This window comes from Crocodylus siamensis, chromosome 1 (assembly GCF_052110815.1).
Source record: "Crocodylus siamensis isolate JL-2025a chromosome 1, ASM5211081v1, whole genome shotgun sequence".
NCBI lineage: Eukaryota > Metazoa > Chordata > Crocodylia > Crocodylidae > Crocodylus > Crocodylus siamensis.
Window position 1 is genome coordinate 296,420,495 of NC_143395.1, and position 13,649 is coordinate 296,434,143.

Sequence of the window (13,649 nt, forward strand, 5' to 3'; positions counted from 1 at the left end):
AGGTACATCCCCTCCCCTTTCATCCCCTCCACCTCGCCTGCTGCTGCAGGTGTCCACACTGTCCAAGGGGCAAGGAGATCTTCCGTCTTACTCCAGCTGGGATATGCAGGGGATGGATTGAGCCCAGGACACTGGTGGTGGCAGCATCAGCAGGCAAGTTCCCCTTCTCCATGCCTGCTCTTCCTCTTCCGGTTTTCCCCCTCATTCCAGGAACAGACACAGGGAAGGGGAACCCACTCGCCTGCCACCACTGGCTGGCCTCATGCAGCCTTGCTAGAGTGGAACAGGAGCTTCCCTCACCCCTGGGATAGCACAGATAGTAGGAATACTGGCAGCAGCAGGTGGGGAGGGGGAAAAAATTCAAGGGGAGGGGATGGAGAAGAGAGGAAATGAGACTATCTCTGAGCACAGAGGGGAAGGGAAGGGGGAATTGCTTGCCTTCTTTGGGACTTAGAACTCCTCAGCTGCTGTTCCCAGGGGAGGGTCTGGCTGCCCAGGTGAGGAGGAAGGGACAGAAGGCTGAGAGCAGGACATGCAGGCACCATTGCAGTGCCAGATGCTGGAGCCACACCCTCCCTTTTATAAAATCCTGGATCCGCTCCTGGTAGTGGGGGCAGTTCATTCCACAGCCTCAGCCCATCATGCAAGAAACGTAACTGCTATGTAGACATTAGCCTTGTGATATAAAATCCACAGTGCACAAGAGGCAAAGTTGTTGGCGAGAAAGTTCCTCAGAGGTTTAGACACCTTTGGCTCAGATTACTGACCAGTCTGTTTTACGAGAAGCCAACACATATAGTAAAGGATAGTTCTGATCCATTTACAGTGGCCAGTGTCACAGAGAAGACAGGCAGTAGTGTCCTACTAGTTGGAGTCTTCTAAAGACAAATGACTTCAGACCCAAATATCTTGCAGTGCTACAGTCCAGATATGAGGTGATGAAGGTATACAACTCTGGACAGATTCCTCCCTGCTAGTATAAGAAAGAGCCTCTTAACCTAAGAGTGCTGATGGTAGAAGAGTACCCAAGAACACTCCTAAATCATAGGCTGAACTGACTGTATACACTTTCATAAATCAATCAATCAATCAATCAATTGTACCCCAGGTGCAAAACCTCCTGATTACTTTAATTTGGAATTACTTTCTTCTGCCAGCCAGCATAGCTTCAACCTGGCTCAGACTCTATTTTCACCCACTGGCCTTCACCAGATCAGTTAATCATTTTCAAGGCTCCTCAAGTTCCTCAGAAGACAGCTTTCCTACTCTCTTTAATATTTCCTTTATGGGAGGAATCCTCTCCCAACTGTATACAGGACTTAGTCTTCTTACCACTCCAGTTTTTCTTCCCACTGTAAAAAATCCAGAGTGGAATGCAAAGATCTCACCTTGAATTTACACGTACTCTTCAATACAGCAATTAAATATACAAGGACTGACTGGTTTAGCCAACTATTTTTAGAAGGCACTCTGTTCTAAAGACCAGTCTAAAGCAGAGATCAGCAACCTTTGAGCAGTGACTGACCAAATTAATGGAACTCAGGCTTTGGCAGGCTACCACCAGTCTGCAGATTTCTTTCACCACGTACCACCCAACATCATGGATTCTCTTGTCCCCAAATTGCCTCTGTATCCCAGATGTACAGGCTGGAAAGAATCCCTTTTTGAGCCAGACCTGGCTCATGGACAATAGGTTCCTGACCCCTGGTCTAGAGTGCTATTCAGAATTATAGTGACTGACTTATTGGCACAAGGCAACTACTGGACGGAGCAAGAACCTTACTTTGACTAAAAGAAGTTCCAAACTTGCGTGCAGAATATCTTGCATCAGTGCCTTTGTTAAAGTAGGGTGAAGGTATTTCAGCACATGCTTAAGCCCTGTCTTGAAAAGAAATGCTTTCTATATACCAGGATCTCTCTACTACTGCATATTTGGTCAGTAAAAATTTCTTCTGTTCCATGGTTTACCATCTGTATTGAAGAGTACTTCTGCCTGTAAAGATCCTTACTGAAGCACAGCTTGTACTGCATCCCAAACACTAAATGTATTGACCAACTTAAATACAAGATAACTATAGAAAAGTTACCCAAAAAATTATTCAGCAACTCAAACAGATTTGTAACTGGAGTAGAAAAAGCTATCCAGCGAATTACTGGAAAATATATAACTGACAAACTGAAAGTATTCTCCCTGTAATCAGTCTTTATATTCAGACAGTAGTCTTCCTTAAAAAATAATTTTGTTTTTATGAAGCCAGTCATAAAAAGACACAAAGCTTTAGCAGGCACAGAACAATTTTTGTAATGTTTTCTCTCTCAAATGATGGCTAAACAGTTTTTTTTTTAAATTAAATGGAAGATTTCTGATTCATCTTTCAGACCATACTTAAGTTACCCTTCGTGCAAGTAGGTTGATTGTTTTTTTAAGTCAAGTAATATAACCCATAATTTAAATCAATGTACAACAGCAACATTTTCCACCTGCTATTTGGAGTTTTATTCTAAAAATATATTTCCTTGAAAATGAGGTAGGCAGCAGGGTAATTCAGGTCACAGCTTAAAATACAGACGTATACAATTTAACATTGAGTTAACATGCCTTGCTTAGGGGTACGCTGCCTGAGATTTTTGGGCCAATACCGATACGCCTCCTTCAATATCGGCTATCAGCCAATACCAAGCTGATTTCTGATACAGTTGTCTTCAGCTGGGAAATCCAGTGTGGTGGAAGGGGAGGGAGTAGGAAAGAGGTGTGGCAGGGGCAGACTGATGCCCCCGTAGTAAGGGAAGAGTGGAGCTGGGGTAAGGGCAAGTACTGCCCAAGCAAGGCTGGGGAAAGGGCAGAGGCAGCTCCCAACACTGCTTGCACATGGTGGGGGCCTATGCCCCCTGGATCTGCATGGGGTATAGTGGAACAGGCTGCAGCCAGGGCTGCATGGGGCTCTTCTCTACGGGAGCTAGGCTTGGGGCAGGCACCCAGCGGCACTGGGAGGATGCTACATCCACCCCAAATTCTGCCACCGCTCAGCTCCCAGCACCACAGCCAGCAGCCACCTGGTGCAGCCCCGGCTCAATGCCCTGCCTCCACTGACATGCTTGGAAGAGCCGGGGCTACGCCAGGTAGCTGGCAGTGGCGGGACTGGGAGTGGAGGTGAAATTTGGGGTGGATGCAGCATTTCCCAGCGCTGCTGGCACCCACTCTGAGCCCAGCTCCTGCCAAAGAGCCCTGTGCAGCCCCAGCTGCAGCTCACCCTGCCCTGCACAGATCCAGGAGCACATACCCCCACCCTTGCCCCTCCTGCAGTGCAAGCAGTGGCAGAAGCTCCTTGCTGCCTGAGTGCTGCGCTGAGGCTGCATGCAGTACAGGCATTTAATTGGCCAAATTATCGGCCCCATTAGCCCAATATCTGATACAGCCAGTTTTCTTTATATCGGTACCAGTCCAATATTGGACCAATGTATCGGTGCACCTCTAGTCTTGCTACTTGATTATGTACCTGTCCAAAAGAAAAAAGGGAAATTTTTGCTGAACATTATCATCTCCGTTCAAATTAGTATTTAGTCCGAACTTCCAGAACAAAAAAGAAAAAAAAGCAGAAAGATACATCTAAGACCTGGTCAATCAACCATGCATTATATAAAGTAATTACCAATGCAAGACGTAGAAATTCAACCTGATGTTAGGTATTTTTTTACTATAAATTTGTTTTTGTGTATGAGCTAAATTTTGACAGCAGAAGCCATAATCCTATATGGTGAGCACGGGCGCACACTCTCAACCTAACTTCAGATGTGTATCAAAGTATTTATAAACAAGTCAATTGCCGGATTTCATAGCAACTGCACTTATATCTGTTCCTTCAGGGGAAAAAAAGAATAAAAAGAAAAATAATGGTCAGTACCAAGGTTTATTAGCCAAGATGGAAAAATTAGTACTTAAGGCCCAAGTTAAACACATTCCCTCCTCCTCCCTCCCCAAAACAGTTTGGTACATTTCGACTTCTATTGCCCAATTAAAACAAACCGCAGTACCCTGACCTCAAAGGATCTAGTCATTTCACTGATGTTTATATATTCAACAGCCTAGCCCATTAACCAACTGCTATAGGAGAGATTAAAAAAAAAAAAAAACAGTATCTGTTTCTACTGTAAGCGCCCAATAAAGAAATGTAGTCAACATGCAACATAGCTTGTATGTTTCTTCCCAAAAGAGCTTTCTTTAATCTTCTTGCAGATTTTTAAAGGATTCTAGAGGCCATTCACTGTAATAGCTAGGATTCCTGATGAGTCCTTAGCTTCCTCTCACAAGTCAATGCCTCAACAATGCAGCATCAGAACCCAAAACAGCACTACAGTATTGCAGGACCAAACAAAGCTTCATAATAACCATTTAAAAATATATACTCTTTTAAAAATCTGATTTGATCATCAAAAGGTACAGTTAAACCTTAAAAGAGCCATTAAAGTTTTCCAGGTCATATACATGTCTATTCACTTCACATATACCTTAGAAATTTAGTATACTTTTATCATTATACCCCAAAATAGTTGCTTGCCTATATATAATTTTGCAAGGCTCACCTAAAGCAGTTTTGTAATACTGTCAGCATACATAACCCTTATGTAAAAATCAAGTCACAGGCCTTGAATTTCAAGTAACTGTTCAAACAACAGAATAGAGGCACTTCATGCAACTTTGTCAAACCGGAAATATTCTACATCTTCCTCAAAGATAACTAGACAGATGTGAAAGAGAGGCTGATAAGCAGTTTCTTCCTCCACTGACACTGCCAAGTCAGCAAGGAAGCAGAATATGGTGCCAAAAGATAACTATCCTGCTTGGCCCACTGACTGACTGTTACAGGAAAATTAAAGAACTGCACCTATTTCCTGCAAACATGCTATGGACATAAACCCCTCCCCTTTTCCTCAGATGGGAGCATTTAGCATTTCATTCCTCCACCCAGAAACATGTTTTTAAACAGAGACAAGAGTCTTGCATCTGGCAGAATTTTCTGACTGCAGGAACAGATGTTCATACCCATTATAGCAGTACGGCCTAGAGAAGAACCAGGCAGTATACAACTTACAGATTAGTAGTTAAAAAAAAAAAAAAAATAAAATGTCTAATATTCATTTCTCCTCCACGTACCGTGTTCAGTTTGTTTTAGAGACTCTTACTTACCTTTCCCATTTTGCCATGCAGTGTACCAGGACAAACTGAGGAAAGTAGTGATGAAAACTAACACGGTGGCCACAGTTCCATTTCGGAGCCTCATTTCATTTCAGCATCACACTTGTTTATAGTCTACCAGTGATTAGGATTTATTGTTTTCAACTGTGCTGCAATGAGTATAATCCACTACTAGCATCGCTTCCCCTCCAGCACTGAGAAATGTAGCTCTCTCATTGCAAATGTAAAAGCAGTCAAGCCATACCACTTCAAACTGCTACTCGACTCTCTTATCAGCCTTCATAAAGGAAACTCCTCTTTATGCTTCTACTCCTGTTTAAAGGAAATAAAACTGGTAAGTCCAAGGCACAAAAACATTCGTAAGCAAAGTCACCTCTATATCAAAGCACATTACAGAAATACCATTATATTGTTTACTATAGGGAATACTGTCTAGTATGGCATAAGCAGATTAATTCTTTTCCCCCAGGTTCCACTTTTGGATCCCATCTTCAAACCTGAATACTACCTGGCATACCAATTAGTCCTTATTTTCATTAAAAGATTGTTTTGAAAAGGAGCTACATGGAACGGGAGTGCTGTTTACAGATCACAAAACATCATATTTATATTAATAAGAACCAAGCCTCATTATGCTAGAAGGTCGACAGATGAGACAGTTTTTTTTCCTTTAATAGTTTACAATACAAGGCTTGCACTTCAAAATTCACTGTATTTCAATTATTCTGTTGTTGTACGTGAAGTCAGTGGGGCTCTATACAGATGCAGTGAGGTACCTGTGACCTATAAGTTAAAAGATCAAAGCGCTAAGTTAGTATTTCCAAGACTACAACATTTAGCTGTTCCTGAGAGGTACAGAAAGGTATAAAAACCTAAATAATGTGCCAGTTTCAGTCCTACAAAGAGCTGCATAGTACATGTGCTGGGTGTCCACCAATTTTCTGCATAGCTCAGGTTCAGCTACAGCCATCATTAAACCACATATTCAAGGCAGCTTTAACCTACACCAGCTGACAGCAGTTCCCCGGAGCCATTTAAGAATGCCGCTTCTTCCTGTCTTAAACCCACCTATCCCTTACCACCACCAACCACACATGTCATCATGGCATGGTGTCGCAGGGACTGGCTATACAAGCTTTGTCAGAGCTGGAAGCTATATGCACACAAAAACTTATCAGCTGGCCAGAGATGGCTAGCATCTAGCCCTTCTGCACTACCTGAGCAAAGCAGGGGAATGATGTTTCAGCCAATGCCATGTTTCATTTTGTTTTCTTCTTTTAAGTAGCACAGAACTCTGAAGGACTCTCTCACACCAGATGATAAAGCAGATCAAATACCTAAACTTGTGCACAGTACTACCAGTTTTCTATTGCAAATTTATTTGGATAGAATCTTGTTTCCTAACTGTACAGCTGCAGTCAATTTACTTTTTCCATTCCATAAATACTGTGTTTCCTACTTCTAGCAGGGCACCCTTGGAACAAGAGGCAGAAGTCTACAACACTGGCACTGACACCCCTCCTCTCCCACCCCTCCCAGCAATACTGGGGCTAAGAGTTGTAGATAACCAGTAAAAACTGATGAAGCAACAGGCATGTTTAAAAGAAGGAGGAAAAAGGATAAGTTACCAGAACCATATGATATAATTATGCAGACTAGTAAATTATGTCTTTCTTTTTTTACCTGAAAGACAAGAATGAATACTAACAGACACTTCCTCACCATTCTGCACTCTGTAATGTATAATTGTAGCAGCAGTTATTGAGAGATGTGGAGCAGAGTACGACAGTGGCTCTGTGTGTTAATTCAGAGAGAGCATCCACAGGTAAGGAGCAACACAGGACATGTAGAAGAGAGGGAAGCTGTAGAGAGATTGAGACAGGGCTAACATGTTTCGAATTACAAGCCAGAAAAGGGTCATCATTATAGCAGTATTTTGGATGAACTAAGATGTATAGATATAATGAAGGTCAGACCAGGCTGCATGATTAGAAAATGCATCTTCAAAACACTTGAGGAGAAAATAACAGCAAGATGCATGGGTTCAGGGAGAGAGAAGAGTCCCAATGACTCCCAAACTACCAACCTCAGCTACTGTGAGGGTAACTGTCAACTCCATTAATAATTTAACAGCATTTGGCTTGTTGTAGACAGAGAACTGTTGTGATCTGCTGAATATCTAATCCCTGATTATATGCTGGTATCCTACTGTGCCATACAAACATATGGGAAGACAAAGTCCTTGCATATTGAGACAAAGCATGATAAATGAACATCTCTAATTAAGAAAAGGAACAAGCAAGGGGAAGGAAGCTCATGTGGTTAAAGATCAACTTGATGGTTCCAAATAAAGAACTACTGTGGCTTTTAGTTAAGGGTGAAGATGACACAAGATGAAAACCAACCGGTGAATCTCTGCCTCCCCTCAATCCCAAATGAATGTAGCCACAGCCAGTATTTAGACAGTTACTCAGAGGTATCTTATTGTTTCGATGACTGTGTATACAAAGGCCTTGTCTACACTAGAAGACTGCTCATAGTTTAAATGAATGTGGGCAATTATTTTGACAAGCATGCTACAAGTTAAGTTAAAAGTATGAAATAATGCCATTCTTATAATCAATCGCTGTTGTTAACTACTGCTGTGAAATCCTGTCGCCATGGGCATGTGGCAACCCAAGTCTGCCAATACCTACTCCTGCAGAGCCAAACACCTGAGCCAACAATGAAACCCAATTCCCACCTTGCCCCCAAGTGTTGACTACTGGAGGAGAATGGAGATCAGGCCACGTCAACTCCAGTTGCCAGCACCTCCTTTAACTAAGGAGGTCTTTGACTCAAATGCCAAACACCCACCCCAGCTGTTTGTGCCACCTGCGGCCCATATGCTGCTAATTGGCCATCACTGGTTTAGATCATTTAAAATATTAAATCTTAAGCCAGTGCAACCCCTACATAGACACACAAACCATTTACCCCTCACATAAATAAGTTTAGCCTCATTCAGTAATGTACTAACACAAACTAAGCCAATTTAACTGAGAGCTAAACCAGTTTAACTATACCTATATAATTAAACAGGGCCAGCAGGGGAGATCATGCTTAGGGGCAACCAACACAGGTTCATTAGAGGCAGGTCCTGTCAAACCAACCTGGTGGCCTTCTATGACCAGGTCACAAAATCCTTAAATGCAGGTGTAGCAGTGGACTTAGTCTTTCTGGACTTTAGGAAGGCCTTCAACACCGTCTCTCACCCCATTCTCATTAAGAAACTAGGGGACTGTGGCGTCAACACCTACACAGTCAAATGGGTCACTAACTGGCTGGAGGGCCGCACCCAGAGAGTGGTGGTAGTGGACGGGTCTTATTTCGACCTGGAGGGGTGTAGGCAGTGGGGTTCCGCAGGGCTCGGTCCTCAGGCCCGCACTGTTCAACATCTTCATCAGTGACTTGGAAAATGCACCCTGTTCAAATTTGCTGACGACACTAAGATGTGGGGGGATGTGGGCACACTAGAAGGGAGGAATAGGCTGCAATTGGACCTAGACAAGTTGCAGGGGTGGGCGGACAAGAACAGGATGGGATTCAAGACTGACAAGTGCAAGGTGATACACCTGGGAAGGAAGAACCAGCACCATACCTACAGGCTGGGGAACTCCCTTCTCGTCAGTGCAGAGGCAGAAAAGGATTGTGGAGCCATTATTGATGCCAAGATGAATATGGGCAGCCAGTGTGGGGATGCAGTCAGGAAGGCCAACCACACCTTGTCATGCATCCACAGATGCATGTCAAGCAGGTCCAAGAAGGTGATCCTACCCCTCTATGTGGCACTGGTCAGGCCACACCTGGAGTACTGCGTCCAGTTCTGGGCGCCGCACTTCAAGAGGGATGTGGACAGCATGTAGTTTCATAGTTGGTAGGGTCAGTCAGAAGGGACCTGAGCAGACCATCAAGTCTGACCCCCTGCCATGGCAGGAAAGAGTACTGGGATCAAACGACCCCGGCAAGGTATACATCCAGCCGCCTCTTAAAAACCCCCAGGGTAGGAGCCAGCACCACACCTCTTGGAAGCTGGTTCCAGATCCTAGCCGCCCTGACCGTGAAGTAGCACCTCCCGATATCTAGTCTGAATCTAACCTCTGCCAGCTTGTGACCGTTATTCCTAGTCATTCCTGGTAGTGCTGGGGGAAACAGGGACTCCCCCAGTGCCTGCTGGTCCCCCCTGACTGGTTTATAACAGGCCACTACATCCCCCCTCAGCCTTCTCTTGTGGAGGCTGAAGAGGTTCACGTCCCGTAGCCTCTCCTTGTAAGGCCTGCCCTGCTGCCCCCTGATCATGCGGGCGGCCCTCCTCTGGACCTTCTCCATGTTGTCCACATCCCTCTTGAAGTGCGGAGCCCAGAACTGGACGCAGTACTCCAACTGCGGCCTGACCAGTGTCACATAGAGGGGGAGTATCACCTCCTTGGACCTGCTTGAGATGCTTCTGTGGATTCATGACAAGGTGTGGTTGGCCTTCCTGACTGCATCCCCACACTGGCTGCCACAGTCCCCTAGTTTTTTAATGAGAATGGGGTGAGAGACAGTGTTGAAGGCCTTCCTAAAGTCCAGAAAGACTAAGTCCACTGCTACACCTGCATTTAAGGATTTTGTGACCTGGTCATAGAAGGCCACCAGGTTGGTTTGACAGGACCTGCCTCTAATGAACCTGTGTTGGTTGCCCCTAAGCATGATCTCCCCTGCTGGCCCCTCATGGACATGTGCCAGAATAATTCTCTCAATTATTATATTATGGGCCTTGCACCAGTTTGACTCTACGCATTTGAATTAAACAAACTTTTCCAACACAAAAGAGTTCCTAAAGGACTGATCTTGTAAGATGCTAAAAAGTCATACAAGTGGAGGGCCCTCAATTTTTCAGGCATTGGTCAGTATCTTAGTGAATCAAGTTTTAAATGAACTAAGGACTTCAAATATTTTAAGGATGTTGGTTTTAACCATGTTCATCTAAATGCATAGCCAGACAAAACTCATGGGGCAGAGGTGATATCTTTTTAGACCAACTAAATTATACATCTCTACAACTTCCCTCTCTTCTACATGCCCATGTTGTTCAGTACCTGCAAATGCTCTCTCTGAATTAACACACAAAGCCACTGCCCTACTCTGCTCCACATCACTCAACTACTGCTACAATTATACATTACCAACTATATTTAGTTGCTCTAATAAGAGATATCACCCCCAAGAGTTTTGTCTTCCTCACATATTTCAAGACAGCTCCGGCATGTGCTTAACACAGAAAGATGTCTAATTATGTAGACTCCAAACCTGAAGAACTCCAGGGTCACCCCACCCACAATACAAGCTGGAGCACAAGTGCCTCGAAAGAAGGCAAAATGCACAACTGCTCTAAGTTTCAGTTCAAAAGCTGTTGTCTTACAGAACACAAAAAAGGTATACCTAATGGAGAGAGAGAAAAAAACAGCGCTATGTAGGATCTCTCTTTTTTTTTTTTTACCCTTGTTCTTATTAAAACATTCTCCAGTATTTCCAGTCAAGGAAATCAATCTCCACAAAATGCATCTGATTTCTAGTCTCACTTCTAAGACTGGCTCCCTCTGTCGCCTCCAGCGAGTCAGAATCCCATCTCCTCCTCCTCCTAAAAGGTCAGTCACTAAAACCCAACTTCAGAGGTGGGCTGTGAGGCTAAGAGAGAACATTTGTAACACCACTTGGAAGAAATCATCCTGCCCTCCCAATATTTGATAATATACTGAGCACAGCTAAGGTGCCTGTGATAGACGGTGCCTATACTCTAATGGAAAGCCACTCGGGGCATAGCTCAGCAAGCCCCACTCTTGTGCCCTGACTTTTCAGTACAAGGGATAGAAAAAGCAAAATACCTAGTAGACCAGCCTCTAGGTCAAAGCCTTCCCCTCACTTCCTCACAGTCTACCTACCATTAGTTCTCCACCACAGTCATCGCATTCAGTTTTGCTGGGGGGGTGAGAGGGGGCAGTAACATTCCCCTGAGCGTTCCCCTTTGGCTTGAGAGAGCAGCAGCCGAGTCTGGTTTAAATTTAAAGCTCACGCATGTTCACACATTCACACGCGCATACGCTCGCATACACAGAGCCCCACATACCAGACACAGGTATGGTCACAGCCACCATCACACACACACCCAGGAGGGGTGACATGCAGTCACATACATGTATACACGTGTGCACGGTCGCCTGCGTGTGCAAAGGGTCATATGCATGTGCCATCGCACATGAACATGCACACACGTGTGCAGTCATGTACACGGCCACACACGTGCACACAGACGTGTGTGGTCAGTCATGGTCACACACACACCGCCCCCACCCGAGCGCCCCGGCACCCCAATTCGGCTCCGCGCGGGGCCCGGGGACAGCAGGGCAGAGCCCCCCGGCCCCGGGGCAGGCTAGGCACCGGGAAAGCGAGGCAGCAGCCGGCTCCCGCCCGCTGTGGGGTGCGGGGGGGAAGGGGAGGCGGCCGACGCTCACCTGTGTGCAGCGCGGCGGTTGGCGGTTGGCGGTTGGCGGCGGTTGGCGCCCGGTCCCCGCGGCAACGAACGAGACTCGCGCAGCCGCCTCCGCCACCGAGCCGCCTGCTAACGCCCAAACCCCACCCCCCGCCGAAGCACCGCCCCTTTGCCGCTTTCCGCTTGCCCATTGGCCTGCCATCCCCCAACCGGCGGCGGGCTTGGCAACGACTCTCATTGGCGCAGCCTGCAGTCCCTCTCGCGACAGGGGGCTATAAATGAGTCTCGCGAGACTTCCTTTTTCCGTGCAGGTCTGTCGTCCAGGGGGTGAAGGTGTGGGGCTGGGTGGGCTCCTAGGAGGTGGCAGGGCGCCAGCTGCTCCCCCCGCTCTGTGCCACTCAAATCATAAGTACCTGCTGGCCCTTTAGCCATATCATGACCTCCGCCTTTCAGCCAGACCCTGCGCTTTCCCCGCTGCAGGACGCTCCTCCTTGGCTCCTGACAGCGATGGAGCCTTTCACTTGGGTGGTATTTTAGACCAACACAGCCAGCCCTTACGTGTCTACACCAGGAAACTGAAATGTAGGTACAGCTTTGAAATAATAACCATGAGCTAATAAGGGTTCACAACTGTGTCTTCTCCTCCTACAACTGTGTAAGTTTCACATCACACTGGAGAAAGCCAGTGGGAGCCCTATGCAATATGCTCATTACTTGACTATCGCAGTTGTTTTGTTTTAGTGGTTATGTCTGATCTTTCTGTTTCATTGCACCTGTCTCAAAAGACACACACACTAATATGTATAGTGCCATCAAAATCAGGAGTGGCTACCCTGAAGATTTATAAACTTTCCCTTTACAGTATAATTGATTAACAAATCCAGTCCTTTCTCCTGGCCTCCATCTAGCTTAAACAAGGTCTAAGTCAGATATTTTGCTGATATAGCAATGTTGATTGACTTGCATATAATGTTTTATATTTACAAAAGCCCTTGTGAAGACAGAAATATACTGACATAAAGTTATTTTGTTGGTAAAGCTTATTTTGCTCAGGCAGCTATTAAGGTATATTTAAGATGGTAGTTGTTATTTCATGAAGACCATCTTCTCTCTTCAATTTCCCCTTCAGCAACAGCAGGTTTACACTTGGCCCTTATAGTTGTGCCAGTATCTGTATCCTGGCATTGTCTTTTCAGCTATTGGCCTCCATAAGAAAAAGAATCACTGAACATACAGTTTTTGACAATCTCCTGGCCCAGTCCAACCAAAAATAAATGTCTGTGGACCCATTTCACTGTTTGACAAATGGAAAATTGCACATCTAAGGAAAACTTCACAGCAAATCCTGCAGAAAAAAAAGTCATGACCTTTGGCTGAAGTTCATCGTTACTTATATTTGTTATCTCTGGCGAGGGTGACAATATACCTTGAAGCCTGATCGGTATTTCATATCTGTAACCTGGTAATAATGATTTCTTTCTTTTCGATGATTTATTCTATTGACCTCTGCATTGTCAGGTTTCAAACAACTGAAGTGATACATTTGAGAATTTAATTACAAGTAATTAAACTTTTCTTATAAAATGTTTCAGTCTTAAAAGCAGGTCAGAAATTCCCTGTACAAGGGTCCTTTTTTCCATGAAAAATAAATACAGACAGTTTAAAACATTAATGTTCCAGTTTACCTTGATGAAAATAGAGCAAGGGCAGACAATTTATTCTATACCAACTTTACAGACATAACGGAAATCAATGGCATATAATGGTATCTCAGCATAATAAAGATTTCCTGCTACTAGGTATATGCCAAGAGAATTATTAAAACTGTTAAATTGATAAAAGGAAGCTTAGACCTGTAATCATTTTATTGTATGGTTTAGAGACTATTTCCATAATACCAAATGACTGGCTTATAGTCACGTCATCTAGTAGAGCTATAAGGCT

At 44.7% G+C, this 13,649-nt stretch overlaps 1 protein-coding gene across 2 annotated transcripts in view; it reads right to left on the minus strand.

Annotated features, from left to right (window-relative positions):
* The window catches only part of MGAT4A (alpha-1,3-mannosyl-glycoprotein 4-beta-N-acetylglucosaminyltransferase A), a 167,217-nt gene extending 155,372 nt beyond the window's left edge, over positions 1-11,845 (minus strand). For both annotated transcript variants that reach the window (XM_090065136.1, XM_090065128.1), the window contains exons 1-2: positions 11,728-11,845; positions 5,186-5,506 (exon numbers count right to left, since the gene is read on the minus strand). In XM_090065136.1, coding sequence (XP_089921262.1) covers positions 5,186-5,279 — 94 coding nt within the window. In that variant the 5' untranslated portion in view covers positions 5,280-5,506; positions 11,728-11,845. The remainder of the gene's footprint in view (positions 1-5,185; positions 5,507-11,727) is intronic.
* Positions 11,846-13,649: the final 1,804 nt, after the last annotated feature.